This window comes from Stegodyphus dumicola, chromosome 2, assembly GCF_044657685.1.
Source record: "Stegodyphus dumicola isolate Sdum_Otavi_A_Nest chromosome 2, ASM4465768v1".
Taxonomy (NCBI): Eukaryota; Metazoa; Arthropoda; class Arachnida; order Araneae; family Eresidae; genus Stegodyphus; species Stegodyphus dumicola.
The window spans coordinates 19,442,764-19,466,513 of record NC_140769.1 but is presented as its reverse complement, the minus strand read 5'-3'; the positions used below and the strand labels follow the sequence as shown (position 1 = coordinate 19,466,513).

Genomic DNA, 23,750 nt, shown 5'->3' with positions numbered 1-23,750 from the left:
TACTATGTATAACTATATATATTCTTTGAATGACCTGTTTATTACTCATCGTATATGTTCCGTTTTTGCTCTCATCATAAAGTCGCCAAAAGTAGCCAAATCCCGTGTGCTCCAGATACTAGGATTAAACCAAAAGTTGTAAATCTTTCAAATTTTTTCTGGTACAGCTTCAGTATAGGGACCATTGGCGATTTTTGGCTTGGCACACTTTTTGGATGGTTGTTTTTCTGGTAACCCAGTAAATTCTAGAATACTCCACTTCGGCAACCCTGTCGCAAGTGTCATTTTCTTCGAAGGAGCAAAATATTATTATAAGGTACATAAATTGAGCAGAGTATAGGAATTCTTCATAAGTTTACCATGATTTTGTAAACTTTACTAAATTTCCAGCATTTCTTTTATTTTTAATTTAAACATTTATTCTGAACTTCTTCTGGTTACAGTTTTATAACTTAAAACTTGCATTTTCAATATTGCTGCTCAAAATATGCTTCCATGTACTTGTGTAATTTCAAACTTTCTTTACTTTTAATTTAAACATGCATTCTTAATTCCTATTTTCATATTTTTAATTTAAACATGTATTCTGAGCTCCTATTTTCAATTTTACAGCTTGTAATTTGTATTTTCAGTATGACTGCTAAAAATATGCCTCCATTTATTTATTTATTTTCAGTTTCACTGTTTAAATATATATTCTAAATTTGTATTTAAAATTTTTCTTCTTAAAATGTGCATTCTACCATCTATTTTCAATTTTAACTGTTTTTACAATATGCAATAAAATATAATAAATTTACAATTTAACATGCCAATATAGGGTTTTCATCCGCAGAGAACCCGTTGGCGCTTCGGGAAAGAACCCTTTGGCGCCGTTGCAGTTTTACTCGCCAAGCTCGCGGCTCATCGAGGATGAGCCGAGCCGTAAGCGTGATACTTTGTAAACGTGGTTTTTAGTGATGTAAATTCAAGTTAGCAGACAATGGTAGTAAAAATTCACAGATAATAAGTATGTAGATATAAAACTAACAGGTTAAACGTGATATACGAAAATAAATTTCTATTAAATTCAAGTTAGCACAGAAAACAATGTATTAAACATAACGAAGCAAAAATTCATTTAAAAAAAGCAATTAGTATTCTTATAATTAAGACACAATAACACGCCGAACAAATACCAATTCAGAAGTCAAACAACAAAAATCAGCGTTATACCTACAAAATTTTCACAGTGGGAAAGTTTTTCCACTGTGAAAATTTTGTAGGTATAACGCTGATTTTTGTTGTTTGACTTCTGAATTAGTATTCTTATACTTATGTTTACAATATACTTATATGTATTTTCTCTAATTCATATAGAATACTAATATTTCTATTACAAATGTCTTTTTTCACTATTAAGTACTTTGCCTGTTGATTGATGTATTTCGGTAAGAGCCATGCCCATGTAATAAATTAATGAATGCATGACCTTTAATATATCCATTTTACATAGTTTTAAGTATTTTTTTTCAAGTTACTTGCATACAGCTTAAAGCTTTTTACGTTGAAACAAATACCTATCCTTTTTCATAATATATTTCACAATACAAATAACCTTCAACAGTAATCAAATTTTCTTCAGTAGCATTTTTAATAAAACTAGAACTTTATACATTTAAAAATTATCATAGGGGTTGGAAACCTCATGGTTCTGCGTGCTTACAGCTGTTAATAATTAAGAACATAACGTGAACAGCCATGTTACAAATTAGCATTCACCCCTCCCGCCATAATTCTTCCTTTGATCCCGAACTGACGACCCGAGAACCGGCATCTTTCGACGAAAACTTCTTTAATTATGCGAAAATATTTCTATCTATTCGTTGTTAAAAAATTCTGAAAAAATAATAATAAATAAGAGAAAAATAATATAAATCTCCAAATGCGAACAACGACAATCTTCGCATAAGCGAATAGGATGAATTAGCTAGGTTACCAGGTTTGAACTATTATCGCCAAAGTTGGCGATGTTTACATTTACCGGGTTCTCTGCGGAAGTGCTTCCCCAATATATTTTAAATATTTCTATGTACTACAGTCAAATTATTAAGGATATTTTAAACTACTGGCAAATATATATATAAAAAAAAATGAAAAATGTTTCCTCGTCTTCACAAACAATATAGTATGAGGCAAGGCGGGGCGAACTGTTCATTTACCAGTTTAATTCTAAAGATAGAGGCAAAGAATTCTAAATATACTCACAAATTTCTATATGTTGGATTCGGATGTGTTCCTCCGGTATAACCAACACGAGTACGATGAACACCTTTTTGACAACCAAATAATGCATCGGGATGCCAAAAGCAACCCATGGCAAAAGTGGCAATTTTGAAGTTCGAATACTGATCCATCTTCGTTACAGCGCGATATGATGAAGCACCCGCAGAAATGCTCATTACATCTTATTACCGCCAAAGAATACGAATGAGATATCTGAATCTCCCAATTTTTATCTTTGCTACCGCATCACCTGACATCAAATGACCTTGGATACTCAGCCGAAAAACTACAGATATGAACTAGAGCAATTCACTTACGTAATGCAATGCATTACTTCCCGTTTCATTCAGTGATCGTTTGATGCACATTAATGTTCAGTCGCTTTGCCCGAAGGTAAAAAAAATTTATGTGGGTCGGGCGCCTAGATTGATGCCCCACCCTATAAGAACTGCGTCAGCAGGAGAACTAAATGTAGAATATAGCTAACATGATGGTGTGAAAGAGAAAGAACAGGCAAAAGCCATTTCCCAAGCTATGAAGTCATCCAGACGAAGATACACCTGCAGAGTGAAGTCTGGTAGATGAATTATAGCATTTTATATGGAGAGTGCATAGAAGCGAAAAGAACACGAGGGAGCGTGGCAGAAGTCCAACATCTTGCAAGGCGTCCAGCGCTAGACTGTATGTAGTTTAACATGAAACATGACTCTTCTGTGAACATATAACTAACTAAAATTTCGATGCAGTATCATTAGATTAAGCCCCCAGGCGTTGGCATTAAAAACATCATGCTGTAACATGTTGACGGAAGGCAAAAGCAAAGCTGCCGAACTGACCTATGAAGCATAAGTAACTTCTTTTAGATAAACACATTTTATACTTAGAATAAAAGTCCATTTCATAACTTGGTAATTCGTGTCCATAGTCAATATATAGCCAAGGTGGTTTGAATCGAAGAATTTGAATGGATGTTCTTTGATTAAAATAACCTCCTTGGATATAACATAGAGATATAGATAGACAGAAAGCAATGTTGCGTCCCATACTTTGTTATTCCTGTCCGGTTTGGGCGTATTCATGCAAATCTGCCAGAAAAAAAAGCTACAAACTGCGCAGCAGATTACTGATTCTCGATGGTACGTGAGAAATCTAAAATTACATGACAAAATTACGCATAGAGAGCGGAGAGTCATTCTATTGCCACACTGCTCGCAAGTTCTTTAATGATAAAAAACGAATCAATAATCCTGCCATCAGGGTACATGATTATGATGTAAACGAGCCTTTGTACAGTAAAAGACTAATTGCTATACTTGGCAAGGTATTATTAATGTACCTGTATGCCTTAATTGACATATACTTTGAATTTGTGTAGTATCTTCACTCACATATGTCTTATTTTTTGGTACCTGTATCATGCACATGTATTATCTTCATTTATTTTCATATCGCACCTCTGGGTTCGCACTTACTTAATATGTTGTATATATATATATATACATGTATGTCATTTCAAAGGTTATCACTAGCTCGACGGCTAACTTCGTACCTTTCCAGATAGCTTTTCACAACATCTGAGATCTTTGCACGACCTACCTTATTATGAATTTAATTATCGTACACCTTTGGCCTCTCTTAACTCCAAAAAATTATATATATTAAAAAAAATTACGTATGTCATGTAAATATTGTTACATTTCTTTGTCTTCACGTAATGTACGGGTTCGTGGATTTGGAGTGAAAAAGACGACACTTTATGAAGTATAGAAACACACTTTCTTGGCCAGTATTCTTAAGACAGCTCCAAAACACGTTTTCACAGTCGTCGAATAACTACACGCTGTAACAATCAGCGATACAGCCTTCAGGCAATCAGGCTATAACGGTGAAGAAAGCTTCACTGCAAAGCAACAGAGTACAGCTTCCTATTCGTTCCCGGAACTTCACGTACTCTCGAGACTCTCCACGCTACAACTTGAGATGCACTAGAATACAGCTCCCGACTCTTCGGTTCAGTCGTTCCCGGAGCTTAACACACTCTAAGATCAAGCTCCACGATGCACTAACTCACAATACACTAAGAGACTCTTTCGGTGCACTCGACTACCAACTCGGTACTCACTGACTGACTATTAACTCGATGGACTCTCACTAACTCCGCACGGACTAACTATCCACGTACCAGCAGGGTTTATATAGTTTTTGGCGTGTGTTCGAAAACATTCTGGGCTAAACCAGTAAAAATTCGTTCCAGAAGGTTCTCCCTCCGTCTATGGCATATCACCAATTTTATCGCCAAATGGGTGATTTCTCGCCAAATGTGGCAACCCTGCCTTGCAGGGAAGCTATCTTACCACGCCTGGATATTTTGTAACACAGTCCCCTCCCAAGGACTGCACGTCCCGGGCACTACAATCCTTGATCAGAAGCCGAATTCGATACAAACAAGAAGTAATGAAACAAAAAATTAACATTACTAAAGAAACAAATATTTACACTATGTAAAGGTTACACAAGTTAAACACATAACAATTTTAAATTACAGAAATTAAAGTTCAGAATGAATTTCATTCTCAGTCTTTGCATTAAGTTATACCCGGGTTAAATATTTTTGCATTGCAGGTCTCAGATGCAATCCTGCTTTGCATATCACAGTTTGAAGATTCAGTTTCAGACTTTCCATCCACAGGAAGCTCTAAAACTGTTCGTTCACCACTCTGTAGTTTATTCGCATCTTGTATACAATTCACCTGAGTATTTTCAGCAGCTGGTACATGCTCATTCACCTCTATTTCCTGAAAGCCAGTTCCGATGTTTGCACCACGGTCATGTATAGAATCCGATCCTTTACAAGCAGAACTATTCAGGTTTAGAATGAAGTCCTTGTCTTCAAAACCTGCGCCATGAGGCACACACTCAGCTTGTGGGGTGGGTGAATTTTCTTGCAATACTGGAGCACACTGCTTAAGCTGCATATCAACTTCTTCCATCTTTGCATCACATGCACTTTCAGATGGTTCAACACTTGCTGCTTGCGACTTCGTAATTTCACTATCAGTTTTGACGAACTAAACAGTCGCATTTCACTTTCTTCCACTTCCACTTCAGGCACTTGAGAATCAAAAGCTTCTTTCTCGTCTTTTATTTCTTCATGTTTTCGTTCTTTTTCTTTATAAGGTATTTCTCCCGCCTTCTTAGCAAGCCTTCGTAGTTTAGTGCTCTGCATGCTCAGCGAGTAATTGAGAGGTCTGTGGTTCGATTCCCGGGGTTCTACAATGGCGCCCGAACTAAAAGAATGTAGGATGATGGTTCTCCTCACCCAGGATTTAGCGTTTAAGTGCCCTAAAAATCTCAGTCGCTCTTCAAAAGGGAGAGTATGTAATGTATTCCTCCCGCCTTCTTAGCGAGCCTTCGTGGTATAGTGGTCTGCACGCTCAGCGCGTAATTGAGAGGTACGTGGTTCGATTCCTGGCGAAGGCGTTGCTAATTTTTCATCTTGCCTGCTTCCAATTAACCTAATGTCTCTACATTTTTAATCCCATTAGATGTTTCATCCAACATTTCTTGATTTTTTCAGGTAGTTCGTCAGCTACTCCCTTCATTTATCCATCCTTTGATTCTCCAGATGGCACTAATGTTATGTCCACATCTTCTTTTATTGCTCCAGTTTCTTCTGCAAGCTCCACTTTTATCTATTGGAGTTGCTCTCGCACCTTTTCTCGGCCGGCTTTCATTTCTTTTCGTCGGGTCTTCATCTCTTCCGGTCCGGCTTTTATCTCTTTTCGTCCGGTCTTCATCTCTTCCGGTCCGGCTTTCATCTCAGCCGTCATCTCTTTATATCCAGCTTTTATCTCATCATATCCGGCTTTTATCTCGGTTAAAAAGTCCATCAAAGTCTTCATTTCCTCCTCCATGGCTTTTCTCTGCAGGCGGGTCACTGGTATTCCTGGCATTAACTCGCAAATCCCACTCCTGGTACCATTTTGTTATTTTCTTCCTTCACGTTCGTACGGGGTTTGTAGATTTGGAGTGAATAACGACGACACTTGATGAAGCATCGAAATACACTTTATTCGCCAGTATTCTCAGGACAGCTCCAAAACACATTTTTACAGTTGTCGAAGAACTACAATATACACACGTTGTAACAATCAGCGACACTACCTTCAGGCAATCGGCCCATACAGCACACTTAGTTGCTAGGATGTTGCAGTGACCTCTCAGTGTTGTATTTTCTTCACTTTACATTTATGACCACGGTACAATGTCACAGAAATGTCGCATTGTGATGTGGATGAGAATGTCGTACGGATGTCGCATACACGTCGCAGCAAACGTTTAATGTGACGACAAGAAATTCGCAGTCTTCCCCACGCTGACCTTTCTTGACCTTGCTTACATAATTCTTCTTTTATGGGAGGTATTCTTGCGCGCTGACCTTCCTACCTCCGATTCATTGCTATGTGTTTCAGTAAACCTTTCTAAATAAGTGATTCTTTTATACTAACAGCTTGCAATTTTAGTTATTTCTTTATTTATTAAAAATCTTAACAGTTTTTAGCGTGTTTTTATTGATGTGGTACTTCGAAATCATTGAACTATATTCTGTAGTGAATGGATTCACATTCTACCTTATCTAGTGTGTCTAGAGACTGACGAAAGAGTTTATTGTCTGCATAGAGGTTTTTTTTTTTTTTTTTTTTTTTTGTCTTAAGGATTTTCGCGACCATTTTTTTAATTCTGTTCACCGAAGACATCGCCTGTGCTACATTTTCAGGTAAGCACTGTTTATTGTACACTGAAGTAAATGATATCAGTAATAATTAATATGTAATAATAAAAGCGTAATTTAAATGCTTTGAACAAAAAGAAATATTGGCAGTAGACAGGGCTTAATTTCTAAGATTAGATGTGCCGGAGCCCTATGGAAGACTGTCAGCAAAGAGGAACAAGAGTAAATAAATAAATAAAATGACTATTAAACTCATTAATAATTTTAAAATTAAAGAGTTAATTATTATCAAATTAATTTATATATATTTAATTAATGTTTATAAATTGTTATTTAATCAATAATTATTATATAATTAATTAAAATTTAATTGATAATTATTTGATAATTAATTATTATTTATTGAAATATTAAAGATTAAAGTAATTAAAAAATAAAAATTAAATAAAATGTAAAGAGATACGTTGAACTTTACGCAGTTGAACGCGGTTTTTAATATAATTTTACTGTTAAAATAAAATTTTCAAGATAAATTTTCTACTGAAATTGTTATTCAGTTACATAAAAGAAATGCCGCAGTCTTCTTATTCAGGGCTCCGGTGCGTTCCGGCTAGAATTATGATTTATTACAGAAACTAAGAAGCACCGGAGCCGAAACTCGGTGGGCTCGGGCCCAATTTAAGCTCTGATCGTAAGGGGGGGGAATTCTTTTATCATCACAAAAAAATTAAATGTACTTAAATTATAGCTGATGAAAATTCCAGAATGAGGGTATAAGTGGGTGGAAACAAAAAATGAGAGGAATCTTGGTGAAAGGGAACGCTCTCTTCGACCGGGGCTCTCTGCTGATATAATTATAGCCATCAAGCAGATGTGTGTAAGGGGTAAAATGAGTCCTGAATCTGACTCCTAAGGATGAATGTAAAATTGCTGGTTACGCTGTCCCCCATTAGTAGATACTGTGGGAAGACGATGTATAGGACGTGCTTGAGCAGTTTATCGCAGTATTTTACTCTTATTGTACTCGCTGTCACTTAACGCACATTTAAGAACACAAATTTTCCTTCCTGCGAGGATAACTAACTGTAAGCATCGATAACAATACACTAAATACGATGGCATGGCGAGAAATTTACACGTTCCTAAACAAACTCCCCCAAATTTATTGCTTTTCTTAAAGGGAAAGGTTTTCGCATGTGAGTGAGGGGACTTTGCTTGAACGTCTCATGTTCTCATGAGTTCGTATTTCTAGGGAAATAGAGTATTGCAAGGTCTGCTTTTTGTTAAGCTAAAACGTTAGGAATTCTAAATTTTTCCCCTTTAAATTTTAGTTCATTTTTATAAAGAGAAGTACCGGAGCTCATCTTATTTAGGGCTCCGGTGCGCTCCCGCTAAAATTGTAATTTATCTTTAAAAATTGAGAAGCACCGGAGCAGGGCTCAGGTGGACTCCGACGCAATTTAAGCACTGGCAGTAGATTAACTTTTATTTGTATTACAAAGGGTGCGGAAGCAAGGGCCATTATCAAAAGTCATCTTATTTTTGTCTCACTGCTTAGAAATTTTAATTTAGGGAGTCAAGTGTATTTGGTTGATATAATTCACTTTTTATTATTTTAAATGTTAAAAGATAATGTGAAAAAAGAATTGATTTTATGCATTTTATTGCAGTACTTTCATCGTGTTCAGCTATTTTTCGAATTTATTCACAAAATAATTACTTACTTCCATGCGTGGTACTTAGCGCCACATTATAAATAATGCAATACTTTCATAACCACGTTTTAGTTATATAGAACACGTTTTTTCATTATTATAACTTTACAAATGGCGTATTACTTTAAAACACTGTACTTTTGTACATGTTTCCTATATGTAAATTTCTGAGATTAGTCTTAAAATTTATTATATCAGATCTGTTCTTTTCTTTTTCTCTTTTACGTATAATATATTTGTGTTGTTAAAGTAACCAATTTCCTTATTAAGAGATTTAGTTAGAGAGAAATATTTCCTAGTTTTGGTCAAATTATTTGAATACTGCAAAACATACGAGGGCTGCCTGCTTAAGAGAATGGATGCCTTTGTGGAGGACTTTCTAAGGGAACTAACTCGTATTCACTTTATATATTAAGAAAAACATGAAAACCTGTGCAAAAGTATTTGTTACTTGAGAGATTAAATAATATATTTATGGTATTAGTTTTTTAAATAGATACATAAATTATTTAAATGACAACAATATAAAAATAAGGAAATTACATTTCATCGTTACTTATATATGAAGGCAGTTAAAATTTCACTTTTGACAAAAGAGTATAAATTAATAGTAATTTGTCTCTAAAAGTACAAGTTACTTCATGTTGTAAAGAAACTAACTGAATTTCAGATTGTATTTTAAGGAAATTTAACCTATTGCAGACAATTTTATAAATGTAATGAGAATTACTATAAATCGAAATGTATATTTAGGTGTATTTATGTGTATTTAATTATGGCAAAGCACACTAGGGCTATCTGCTTAAGGGGAGGGATGCCTTTCGTGGAGGACTTTCTAAGGGAAACTGGCTCGTATACACGTTACACATGGGGAAAACCACTAAAACGCCCATGCAGCCAGCCCGTTCGCGGGATTCGAACCTCGGACCGAACTACCAGTGTTCAGCGACTTTACCGCTCGGCCGCTGGTGGGCCAATGTATATTTAAGCTTCACCCATAAACTTTATTCGAAATAATAATTTTATTTTAAATTAATATACTATTTCACTTCTGCAGACAAGATATTTTATTTTGTTATTATAAACTTAAAAATTACATCTAACCCTATAATTATTTCATAAGAATAAATTGAATTTAATTAAATAAATTTAATTTAAATAAATTTAAATACAAATTTAATTAAATAATTCTTTGCGCCATTGCTGCAAGGAATGAAATTTAAATTTAAACAAATTAAATTTAAATTTTAACAAATACGTATAAAAGTAAAAAAGCAAATTTAAAGCCAAAATTAAAAAAAGCAAATTTAAAGCCAAAAAATTTTTAAAAAATATATATATTTAAAAAAAATGTGTAAACATATAAAAGATTTAATTCTCGAACTAATCTACAATATCATTTAAATTCAGAAGCATAAGCAAATCAAGTGCAAAACCAATCCATGAAAATAAATTCACTAATTTAGCAAATTAAAATTAATTCATACATTTTTTTTTAAATGCATAAGTTAATGACTGTTGAGCAGGCAGGAGACAGACTTATCAAGGGGAAGTTGCCTCCAAACCTAACTCTCCAATCATTCAATTCGTGTTTCGTCATTCATGCAGGCAAGGGTAAAAGTCAAAACCAAAAGTAAAAAGTGAAGAATGTCCAAAAAGAAATACCAATAAAGTGGCACCCTTAGAAATTAGCATTTAAGAATTAAAGTTTTAAAAGGAAAATACTAATGAAGTCTTTTGAGAAACAAGCAAGTAAAGTCAAGTATTAAATTAAACTTTTTAAAAAAATTTAATTTAAAAAAAAAACTAATTTTTCATAAAAAAATCTAGAAACTAATGTATTTTAGAAACCCTTGTCTACAGAAGCCTCCCCGACACGAATATGCATATCAATAAAAAGACACTAAAAAAGAACTAGACATAATCCATATAAACCAATAAGAAACATGAAGAATTAATTTACAATTTTTAACAAACAAATATATACTTAAAAATATAATTTCATATTTAGAAAATACTTAAATACTACATAAAAAATTTTACAAAATATTTAAAGCAAGTAAATAGTAAGTTTTAATTCTAACTTACCTACTAAATGAGCGTTGGGGTCTGCAAAAGTGTTTTTAAAGAAAAGTAAGTGTGTTCTTCAAATTAATTATATAGATGGCGCTTATGTAGGTAAAGTTGAGTGCCAAGCTGCTATCTTTGTTATATTAAAAAATTTTTGCGAACATTAATATTAAAAAATATATCTAGAAAAAATTAAATTAAAAATCCTAAAGGTATGTAATTCAAGTTTTAATTTTAAGGATAAATTATTTAGGGAGTTAAGCCAATCAAGAGAGGTAAGTTTGCTTGAAGTAAAATAGAGTTGAGTGGTATTGTGAATTAATAAATGTAAACCGTTTGTAATGTGAAATGTGTGTTCTGTTGAAAAATTGTGTAAATATTGCAAGGCAAATAATTAAAGTAATTAAGTAAAAATGAAATGTTTTAAAATTAAAGTTTTAAAACAAAATTTAAAATGTCAAAAAATTTCCCAAAATTTTTTGAAACGAAATCTTTAAAAAACCTCTAAAAAATTCCCAGTAATTTCCCAAAATTTCCTTAAAGAAGTTAAATTTAATGAAAGAAAATATTGAAAGTTTAATGAACTTGATTTTAACTGGTATATCAAAACTTAACTAAATATTGGCTAAAGTATGGAAAATTAGAAGAAGAAGATTAAAATCTTCACTAAATTCGGGCTATAATTGAGACTTTTGAAAAGAGTTGGCCCTTTATTAGTAAAAGGAAAGAATCCAGTATTGATTAAATATACATATTTACAAATTTATTTACAATAAAAATTTACAAATAATTTCTCTACTCTTCTTTATCCTTCATTACCCTCCAGCCAAGGTTTAAGGTAATGTTATCATATCAAAAACAGCCAAAAAATTATCAAGTTAATGCCTGCCTTTTTAATATATAAATTAACAAATTTTGGTGGTACTTGGTTATCAGCTTGAACATTAATTAGCTTTATTATTTCTTCCTTTAAATCGTCTATTTCAGTACATATATTTTTTATTCTGATTATTTGGCTATGAAACGTGTTTTCTATTACTTTTCTAGAGATATTAGAGTTCCAATTAATTAGTTTAATAGTGTGAAAATGGAAATTCCTTCCTTTATCATATAATTTAATTTTGCTGTGTTTAATAATTTGCAGGTCTAGGTATTCAATGGTATTTTGATTCGTATTATTTTTATTAAGTGTTAAACTATTTGGGTAAATTTTGAATTGCTCAAAAGTAGAATTATTATTGAAAGTTATAATATCATCTATGTATCTAAAAGTATGAGCAAATAGCTTTAATTCATTTATTCAAAAGTAAAAACAAATAGGTTACAGATTTGTGTAGAACTGTTTGCTCCCATAGGAATTCCTCTGACTTACTGAAAGATCTTATTATTGAATTTAATGTAGTTATTAAATAATGCACATTTCAGATATTTATTCCATCTTTCAATACTAATGATGTCAAGTATGTCAGGAAAAAGTTGTGGGAGTTGCATTAAACTAGTAAAAATTTCTTCTAATGGTAGAGAAGTATAAAGGTTTTCAAAGTCATAGCAGTTAATGTTCTTGATTGTTAAACTTTTAAAACTGCTGAGAACTGGAGCATTATTATAAGTAATCCAACTATAATTGTGTTGTTTGTTAACGAGTTGTTGGATTAAATTACAGATTTTTTTAAGTATAATTGCAAATATGTAATCTATATTCTTTTTATAATTATTTATACCATTAGCAATAAATCTAAATTTGAGTGGTGATTTATGAAATTTTGGGAGAGCATATAGATTTGCCAATCTATTGTAGCTAGATGGTTGTGAAATTTGCAATTTCTTATGAAATGCTTTTAGTTTTTTTGCAATAACATTTTCTTGTATATTGGTGAGTTTGTAAGTAATGGCATTATTTAGTTCAGTATTAATTAATGAGACATAAAAAAATTTTCATATTATGCTAAAATTATTATTGGCTTTGTCAATTTTGGTGATTATGAACTTTTGTTTTAAATCCTGTAAAAGAGGAATGAGAATACTCCACTATAAATTGCTATTAAATTCAATTCTTCGAATTCTTTGCTTGAATTCTTCTAATACTGCATGTTTCCAAGACATAAAGGTAGAATTTGGAATATTTAATTTGAAACTAGTTTTAACTATAAATTCGTCTATATTTTCTACGAAACTTTTAAAACTGTGAGGTTTGTTAATTTTTAGTATTGGTCTAAATTTGGTACCTTTTTCCATTAAAATTCTTAAATGTTGGTTTTGAACTATTGCTAAATTGCCTGCAATAATATGTTGATGAAATTTATCTATGAAATCTTTGTATTGAAGCTCTTTGCAGTATCAATGGGCTGCATGAAATCTTTGTATTGAAGCTCTTTGCAGTATCAATGGGCTGCAGAAGCTAAATCATGGTGGTTAATTAGCAATTTACTAAGAGGTATTTGATTCTTGAAAGCTGGTGAGATCTGTACTTTAGTAGTTGGAAAAAGTTGTTGACTTTTTCTGAAAATTTTGCTAAATTAATATGATCATAGTTAGGATGAAGGAAATTGATTTTGCAGTAATATTTATTGTATCTGTTATTTGTAGAGAACTTATAATTGCAAAAGTCAATAATAAGGTCTTTGATAATATTGTGCTCTGTAAAATGCTGTTTTACAAATTTTATAAGTAATTTTAAGAAATTGTGCTTACAAGTATGCAACCAAGTAATTATATTTTTAGTGAAATTTTCAGTAAGAAAGTAATTATTAATATTATCGTTTAACTTTTTTTTGTATCTATTGTTGAAAGAAGTTTATTTTTTTGTTTATTATCTGCTCTGGTTCCTTGTAATGTTTTTTTACTGAATAATTTAAAATAGCTGTAGGTTGGAATTTCAGAATTTAATTTAATGTATTGGTTGAATGTATTGAGTCCATAAGGGTAAAGTGTTTTAAATTTAAGCATGTAGAGTGACTCTTGAAATAATCTAACTTTGTATTCAGGCACAATGTCCAAAATTTGAATATTAATTTTTTTGAAATCATGTATTTGAAAATGTTCTAATTCAGCTGTATTAAGTGTGTTAAAATTAGTAGTTGCAAATTTTTTAATGTGTGCTCTGTGGTTGTTAATTCTAATATTAAGACTATTTTTGGTTTGTCCAACATATTTAAGATTTCGTGTGTTACAAGTGATTAGATAATTGCAATTATAAGTTTTTCAAAAGGGGAGTTGTTTAGTGGCTGTGATATTAAAAGGCATATTGCTAACTTTACAAGTAAGTCATTTGCTAGAATGACATTTATGGAAATTTATGTGATTGATACGAGCCATTATAAAAGTAAAGAGGGAGCTAACCTACAATACTGTGAATTTTTAAAGTAAAAATTCTTAACTCAATTTTTGGACAGGAAAATTTTATTTTATGTAGTATTTAAGTATTTTCTAGATATGAAATTATATTGTAAATTAGTATAATTGTAAATTAGTTCTTCATGTTTCTTATTGGTTTATATGGATTATGTCTAGTTCTTTTTTAGTTTCTTTTTATTGATATGCATATTCGTGTCGGGGAGGCTTCTGTAGACAAGGGTTTCTAAAATACATTAGTTTCTAGATTTTTTTTATGAAAAATTAGTTTTTTTTTTAAATTTAATTTTTTAAAAAAGTTTAATTTAATACTTGACTTTACTTGCTTGTTTCTCAAAAGACTTCATTAGTATTTTCCTTTTAAAACTTTAATTCTTAAATGCTAATTTCTAAGGGTACCACTTTATTGGTATTTCTTTTTGGACATTCTTCACTTTTTACTTTTGGTTTTGACTTTTACCCTTGCCTGCACGAATGACGAAACACGAATTGAATGATTGGAGAGTTAGGTTTGGAGGCAACTTCCCCTTGATAAGTCTGTCTCCTGCCTGCTCAACAGTCATTAACTTATGCATTTAAAAAAAAAATGTATGAATTAATTTTAATTTGCTAAATTAGTGAATTTATTTTCATGGATTGGTTTTGCACTTGATTTGCTTATGCTTCTGAATTTAAATGATATTGTAGATTAGTTCGAGAATTAAATCTTTTATATGTTTACACATTTTTTTTAAATATATATATTTTTTAAAAATTTTTTGGCTTTAAATTTGCTTTTTTTAATTTTGGCTTTAAATTTGCATTTTTACTTTTGTTAAAATTTAAATTTAATTTGTTTAAATTTAACCCTCTAATTACAGCTAATTTAGTTATCTAAGCTTATCACATCTAGTTTTGCTTTAATGTACCATTTGCAGAAATAGACATTGAAAAGATACTAATTTCTGCAGTCGTATTTAAAGAGCTTGGAAAATTTAAGAAAGGAATATTTCACAGAGGAATGTAAAAATTTCACTGTGATTACTTGGAAATTCGCATATTATAAAACACTGATGAATTAAAGCAAAGTCTTTTCCAAACAGGGAAAGAAAAACTCATTTTAAGGTAAAATATAACTTCATTATTTTTATTTTCGTTATTTTTTAATTTTAACAAAAGTTTTAAATTTATTCCTTCAAAATTAAGTAGTGGAATTACTTTTATTTTCATAAATACAACCAATTTCAATTTGAACTTAAGTAAATAACTGAAATTCAGTTTTAATTGCGTGGTTTCTAAAATGAAAGGAATAAAAGTGTTTTCATATTTCATTTCACATTATGTTTTCATTTTTTCATATTAAAGAAATCAAATAATCTATTTCTCTTCAGTTAAAAGTATACAAAGGAAACTGTTTCTTTAATTCCCGTCTAGTAAAAAAACTATAACATCATTGCTAAAACATGTAATTGATGCCTTTTTGACATTTTAACAGTTCGAAATCATTTCTGATTTCAATAAAGAAATCAAATGAAAACTTTAAAGAAAAATGAAGTACTTTAAAAAAGTAAAGCATCAGGGCCTTATCATCAGATTTTAATATCTGAAACTAATCTCATAACTGCTTGTGCTAAACATTTTTATTACGATTATTATTACTCTAATACATACAATATATGTGTCCCATTATTTTCAAATGCCTGATTCACCCAAAAACGGTAGGGCTCTGTGTCGTACAGATTCATTTAGATTAAATTAATAACTTTTTGAAAGTATGCATTGTAAAACATGATATCTTCATATTATTTAAATTAAATAAAAAAACTGAATCGTGTTTATACTAAAGGAGAAGGATAGCAAGAATGCCTAATGTTTACATCAAATCACGTTTTCCGAATCCTCATCTTTGCTCTGAAAAATCGTATTAAAATACTTCCAAATGCCCTGATTTCATTGTCTGTTTGTAGAAATTTGTGGATAGCAAAAAATCTTCATTGATTTTTCTCGCGCTTCTATAAAGTTCATGCATATCTGGTATTATAATCACTTCATTCTTAACAATTTTTTAAAATTTATTTTCAATTATTATATATTAATTATTACTGCTATCATTCAAGGCAGTATACAATAAGTGTTTACTCCCCATATATGTTCATAAATAAAGGAACTTGTGTAATTTAACGCATAAACAGCTGAGTTTCATTCAGTTTACCGTATGAGCTACGAATAGTATTTAAGCATTGCTGTGAAGGTCATAGTATAGTGTATATTCTCAGAAGTGAGTAATACAGATTTTCCGTAAGTCAGCTTTGGTAACAATAATTGTTTTATGAACTGGAATAATTAATTCATGCAAATTTGTTATGCTTTTGCATAATACTCTATTTGTTAAGAGAACATAAAAATGCGGTTAGGAAATGCTGAAATATTTAAAACAAAGGATTCACATTCACCATCAAATAAAACAAATTATACGATATTTTTACCGTAATACAATTATTTAAATATACTGAAGCTGTGCAGCGTAAGACAGTTATTTTAAATTTATAGCTTAAAAATCTCATAAAATTGTAATTTGTCAATGGAGTAATAATTGTGATAGAGAATGCCCGTTTTGTGTAACTAATATAACTAAGTATAAATATTTATTTCCTGTAATTTAGTTTCCATAACCCCGTTTCCCATCTACTGACTTTTGTACCCATAACTATTTGTTCAGTATTATAGATTACGCAATAAATCCCTAATTTGGAAACGAAGATTTTAGTTAACTAATTAGGAGTCTATGATTGTGTTGATTTATAAAAGCTTTTAATTCAAAACGAAACATTTCGTTATATAACAAGGTAATAAAATAGGTAAATGTCCTATAAAATATAGTACTAAAGCGGGTTTTATTTCATCCAGTTATCAAAATAATTGAGCTCTTTTTCTGGAAGGAAAGCAATTAAGGAAAAAAGAAATGGAGAACAGTAAACAGTATTAAAAGCTAAACTGTTAAAAAAAATATTCCAAGCCAAATAGAATTTTTTTACGGTATTTCTGTTTAGAATGAGGGGAAAAAAGGTATTAAGAAATATAGTTATTATAAACATTGCAAGCCAAAGAATATTTTTTTGAAATATTTCTATTTTGAAAGAGGGGGGAAGAAGGTGTTAAATTAAGAAATAAAATTAAATTTTTAATAAGTTATAATACAAACTCATATATTTAATACAATTTAGAAATTTTGGAAAAATATGAACTGTCTTTAAATATGAAATTCTAAAGAATGAAAGCAAAATTATGTAGCTTCTGGACAGCTTATACTCAAAAGTATTAGCAATTTAATACGGTTAGAAAATGACCATAGATCACTTTAGCACCATATATATTGTAATACGTTCTGCATTTTCTGTACACTCTAGTTTATACAGATATGTAATAAACATAAATGAATTACAGTTATATAACGTTAATAGGGTGAGATACAACCTCAGTAAGATGAGGAAATTTCAAATGATTATATTGGATTTTTTCAATTATTTAAAAATTTCGAATATTACGGAAGTATTTTAATACCTTGAAAAATATACCTTACTGGATCATTAAAACATTGTTGTAGTTACCTGTTCTCTAAAATAGGAGTTCATCACTCTAATCATGTAGAAAGTAATCCGGGGTTGCGTGACATCCATTTACATCTTTAGTGACATTATATTCATGGCACTTTATTATGCTGCATTTATGTCACTCTATGGCTTTATATTAAGTCGAAATGAGTTGTTACATAAATGTCGCAGTGTGACTTCACAACAATATTACAGTATAACTTCACAACAAAGTCGCAGCGTGACTTCACAACAATGTCACAATGTGACTTCACATCAAAGTCCTAATCTGACTTCACATCAACGTCGCAATGTGACATCACAAAAAGCGGACATTAAGCCATTCCTACAACATTATCGCGACATTGAGGTCGTTACAATGAGACACATTTGCAATGTTGCAGCAACGGGCCGTGCTTTGGGGGGATAGCTTCACTGCAAAGCACCAGAGTACAGCTCCCGATTCTGCTCGGTCGTTCCCGGAACTTCACGTACTCTCGAGACTCTCCACGCTACGACTCAAGATGCACTCGACGATACACTAGAGTACAGCTCCCGACTCTTCGGTTCAGTCGTTCCCGGAGCTTGACACACTCTAAGATCAAACTCCACGATGCACTAACTCGCGATACACTAAGAGATTCTTTCGGTTCACTCGACGACCAACTCGGCACTCACTGACTGACTGTCAACTCTATGGACTCTCAGTAACTCCGTACGGACTAACTCTCCACGCACCAGCAGGGTTTATGTAGCTTTTGGCGTGTGTTTGAGAATATTCTGGGCTAAACCACTAAGAATTCGTTCCAAAAAGTTCTCCTTCCGTCTATGACATATCACCAATTTTGTCGCCAAATGAGCGATTTCTCGCCAAATTTAACAACCCTGTCTTCCCTTGCCATTTTATGGCAACTCTAAACCTGTCTTGCAGGGATGCTATCTTACCGCGCCTGGACATTTCATAACAAGATGTTTGTATATGCATTTCTTGAAGTTATTATGTGTAAACTGTACAAGTTATTTTCTTGTATCCATTCGTAAATAGAACTATTCTTCGATGTTGGGTAGGGGCCCAGGCACCCTAGGGCTACACCAAAATTTTCTCTTCGTACAGAAAGCAATTTTTATACGACATAAAAGTCTTTGGTCAACTTAAATAGTAGCAATATAGCGATCACATGGTGCAATAGAGCTTGGTGGCTGCTCGATTTGTGGTTGCTTGTTCGTGTCGCTACCCTTTCGCGGGCAGTGGTTACAAAGTCAAGCCACCTAAAAATAATTTTTTCTCTAAGTACGCAACGGCTAGCTGCGTTAGCCACCTGCATTGATTGAAGATGAAATGCACAAAAAACATTACAGATGGTAGCACTATACATTATTATCGAATTACGGTCTCTGATGGAGTGCTGAAGTTGTGCATTCACTGCATAAGTACTTCGAATTAAAATTTTATTATTTTTAATAATATTTCTAATTTATGAAAAACATTTTGATGGTTTTAATGTATATATTTCTAACATTTAAATAAATGAAACTAATTCACAAGCAAAAACAATTCATTTTTATTAGGTTTTTGGATGTGGATACATGGTCTATCCTCTGCTCTTTTAGTGCAGTAACAATGACTTTGAAAACGCCGCACTGCTTCTGCATGAGAGAAGAGTTATTTTTGAGAGTTTTATGTTTCTGCAGTGTTGAAATATAAATAAACTTTGTCTGTAACACGTGATGACGTTTTAGGCTTGCTTTTACTCTCAGTATAGTTTTTCTGTTCGGCCAAAATGTTCACGTTTTTTACAGATACGAAATTTAGAATACCTTCTGTAAAGTTACATATGATGGCACAGGTTTTTTTTTTTTTTTTTTTTTTTTTTTTTTTCACTTTATAGATGTTTCTGTTGTAAATGAATTCATAAATTACAACATGCATCCGGATAAATGCAGTGAATTTAAAACCATGAAAGTTTTCCGTCGAGAAGTGATCCGAGGACTGCAACTGATGGGTGCCAAAAAAAGTGCCTAAGACACAGAGTCTAAGTTCAAAATCGGTTTCCATAAAAAGGCACAAATCATGCATTCCAACAGATGAGGGCACAGAAGATGTGCTTTTTGTAGTACAAAAAAAGAAGTTCATGGTTCTCGATGGCTGTACAAGTCCTGCAATGTCCCATTGCACCTCCAATCAAGTGGTCCAATTTGTTTCGAAAAATTTCATATTAAATAGTTAATGAAATTTGTACCTCATATCATATTTTTTGGTCTAAATTTTTATAAACTATATTTCAAACTTTTTTCTTAAAATCTTTCAATAAGTACAACAATGATATCGTACAATTATTTAATAATTTATTACTTTATTTCTCAAACATTTTGTATTTAATTATCATTAAAATTGTTATTTTCATATATATTAATTTCTCACAAAAATTGTCATAAATATTAATTTCTCATAAAAAATTGTCATAATAAGTTGAATTAATTTTGTCCTAACAGGTAAGCGAAGTGTGTTCAGTGCTCAGTGGCTATAACCTCTAGCCACTCCCTAGACAAAAAAAAAAAAAAAAAAAACCTGATCAGAAAAATTATTTATCAACAAATAATGTTTAAGATGTTGAGAACATTAGGTTTATAATGTACTTTATCACAGAAAATACTATTTTAGCTTTGCGCCCGTGAAAGGGTTTTAACATCAATGAGAAGCGTAGCAACGCACGAGTTTTGCAAGCCCTTGAAGGGGATAATTACCTTGGGATTCGATCCCGCGTCTATTTCACGCGAATAGAATTTTCTACCACTAGCGCAAAAGAGATCCCATGCGCTGTGTTGAAGAATTCCAAATCTTTCACATTTACGAGAGTTGAATTGCTCTCGAGATCGCTGTTAAAGCTTAAAAGAACAAGTATCACCGACTTTTCTACCTTTTAGTACTCAAAAGTATAACTCACACAAAGTATAACAGCACTCAGTAGCCTTTAATTAAAGCTTCGCATGATAGCCTTTAATTCAAGACATCGCATTTAAGGATAGTCACTATCGTTAAAATGCTATAATCGCGGTGATTATTCGCAAAATGGAATCGGTTTCAATGAAAACAATCTTTATTATCACGAAAGGAATCAATAACGCTTCTAGCGCTGTTACATTGTTGTCGAACTTGAATATTTATTACTGTTGCCATACACACATTCCTAAACTATACTAATAACATGTGAGACTTGCTCATGAGCCAGGAAATATAAAATACAAAATAATAAACATTAAAATAAGTATGTATTCTTAACAATCGCTACACTAATTCAGAAGTCAAACAACAAAATCAGCGTTATATTTTCAAAATTTTCACAGGACTAGTTTCGATGGTTTTACCGAACCACCATCCTCAGCTGCAAAATCGCAAAATTTTGCGATTTACCCCAAATATTTAAGGGTAATCTTTATTGTCAAAAATTTATTTCGTTTTAAAGAGAGGGTTATTTTATTTTTCATATTTTTTTCACCTCAAAGGACATTGTAGAGATATGAGCTTATGTTAAAAGCGTACATTTCCCTGCGAATTCAAGCACGCGGCACTTGGTCTTTATCTTAGGATTACTGTGCTGAATCATTAAACATTTCTTCAAATACTGCTTATATGTTTTGAAAATCCAATTTCAAATTGTGTTCAAAGCAGTCTGCGATATAATCATGGATATAATTTTATTCTCATGGTGTTATTTTCCTTGAATTCATCTTGTTATGCAAAGAATATAAGTCACTAAATATGGCAGTTATTGTATAAATTATCCATAACATTTAAATGTTAAATATATACAACAGAATACGTATTGTTGTTGTAGTAGTAAATGTGCAAATAAAATAATTTTTAAAGGATTCGAAAATAACTATGGATTTAATATGAAAAAACACTTTAATTGCATATATTTACAAAATTTAGCACCAACATTTGTTTTTAAACAAAAATATCTTTTTTGTGCCCAGTGGTCTTTTATCCGGTCCCCTTTTCTCATACTATGCATGCAGCTATAAACCTTTATCCTATTTAAACCTTTATCTCTGCACAGAATTTCTTGATATCGCGAAATGCGAATGTTAATGTCGGAAAATTTTTAAATATGATGAGTTTTTTTTCTGACTATGATACAAGCTTATTATTTTATTTAGTAACTTATTCTCTGAAAGCTCAAACGCATTCCTTTTTTTTTTTTTTTTTTTTTTTTTTTGTTCTGTTGAAGTCGGCATTTTACAAAGCAGATTAAAGGAACGTCAGTTTAATTGTCTGAATTAGGAAGACTTACGCTTATTATAGTAATTTAAATATATAAGATGGTACTTATTTATGTTATTATATAAGATGTTACTTATGTTTTATATACCCGATTTACCAACTTTAGGTTTTGAAAAGTCTGAAGGTCCACGCAAGGATTGTTGCAATGCAGTCTGTTTGCTCCACCTTTATCTGTGTAATTTGAATCAGCTGTTTCTGGTAAACGCTCTTTCGAAGTTATTAACAATAATATTTGCCAATGGATGGCAACAGCGAATGTTGATATTATTACTGCAGTATTTGTCAGTAGATTGCATCAACGAAGGTAGATCTTGATGGCTGTACTATTACTGAGGCCCATTCTTGGATCATTTAGTGACGTACTATTTATTACACCTGGAATGATCAAGCTAAAAGTGCATTTCAAGCATTGAGTTATGCATGTATTTAAGGCGAGTGATATCCCTACATCTTCAGCATTATGTTCAAGACATGAGAACTTAAGAAAAAATTAGATAAACCTCTAGCATTAGAACTATGGTAATTTTCGTGCACTTAGCCACGGTGGGAAAATTTACTAAATAAGAAAATGACTTCGGAATTCGCGGTAAAGATTTTTAAATTCTCAGATTGAACATTAAATGGTTTTTATAAATTATTCCTAGTTAACCCTAGTTGGTTTTATTAATTAAGTCACAGAAAATATTATTACACCTAATGCTGATAATCAGCATGAATAAGCTCAATTTTCTTTCTTCCTTACTTACAGATTTGTACTGATTTATTAAAACTCTGGTGCTATTAATGAGATTGTTAGTTTGATTAAGAAGAAGGTTTCAGTTAGATAACTATGTAAAGATTAAAAGTTTTACTAACGTTTGTATTAGTTTAAAACTTTACTATCACTTCTTATTTTCCACTTCCAGCCAGAATTAAATGTGTTAACTTGTTTATACAAATTGTACTTGCTAACGCCCAAGTATTTGTGGCTTTTTGCCAAGAGTTAGAGGGAGGAAGTGAGCCGCCTTGCCACTGCATTCTTACGAGTTTTCAATCAGTTGCTGCTTGCCTTTAAGGCCAGAGCTTTAGTCCTCTTGATATTTTAAAACTTACTGTAGTTTCGACAGTTTGCGTACTACATACGTAATCTTTTAAAAGGCCAGTCTTAGTGTTAGGCATTTGTAAACTAATTCAAAGTCTACGTGACTCATTTTGCTACCTTGTCTGTGCTTCATTTCAAAACTGTATTCCTGGATCAGATTACTCCACCTTGATATCTGAGGATTTGAAGTTTTCTTCGCGTTTATATAAACTAAAGCTTGGTAATCTGTAATTACTGTAAATCGGATTCCAATTAAAAATTGTCGAAGTCGTGTCAAAGTCCAAACTATAGCCATTAATTCTATTTTGCTTGAATTGATAATTCTTTTCTGCTTCTGTTGTTCCTTTACTTACACAATAAACTAAATGCCACTTTTTATCCTCACCTTTTTGCAACAGCATTCCTGCCAGCCCTTTGCTGCTCGCATCTGTGTGCACTTCATTCACTTCTTCCGGATTATATAACGCTAGTACCGGTTCATTAGTTAAATGAGCTTTTAAAGTACTTAATGTTTCTTGCTGATCTTCATTCCAACGAAATGTTTCTTCCTTCCTCGTCAGTCTCGTTAACGGCTCAGCTTTCTCTACAAACGAGTATTTCGGTATAAACCTTCTAAAGAAACTAAATCTAAAAATGTTCATTGGTTGGTTTAGGAGAGTTTAATATGGCTCGTACTTTTCTT

At 31.9% G+C, this 23,750-nt stretch overlaps 1 protein-coding gene across 1 annotated transcript in view; it reads right to left on the bottom strand.

The window, feature by feature from the left end:
- LOC118201802 (peptide methionine sulfoxide reductase-like) overlaps positions 1 to 2,619 on the bottom strand; it is a 40,908-nt gene extending 38,289 nt beyond the window's left edge. Inside the window, exon 1 of the mRNA XM_085810498.1 lies at positions 2,248 to 2,619. Within this exon, the coding sequence (XP_085666624.1) occupies positions 2,248 to 2,441 (194 nt within the window). The 5' untranslated portion in view covers positions 2,442 to 2,619. The remainder of the gene's footprint in view (positions 1 to 2,247) is intronic.
- Between the last annotated feature and the right edge of the window lie 21,131 nt (positions 2,620 to 23,750).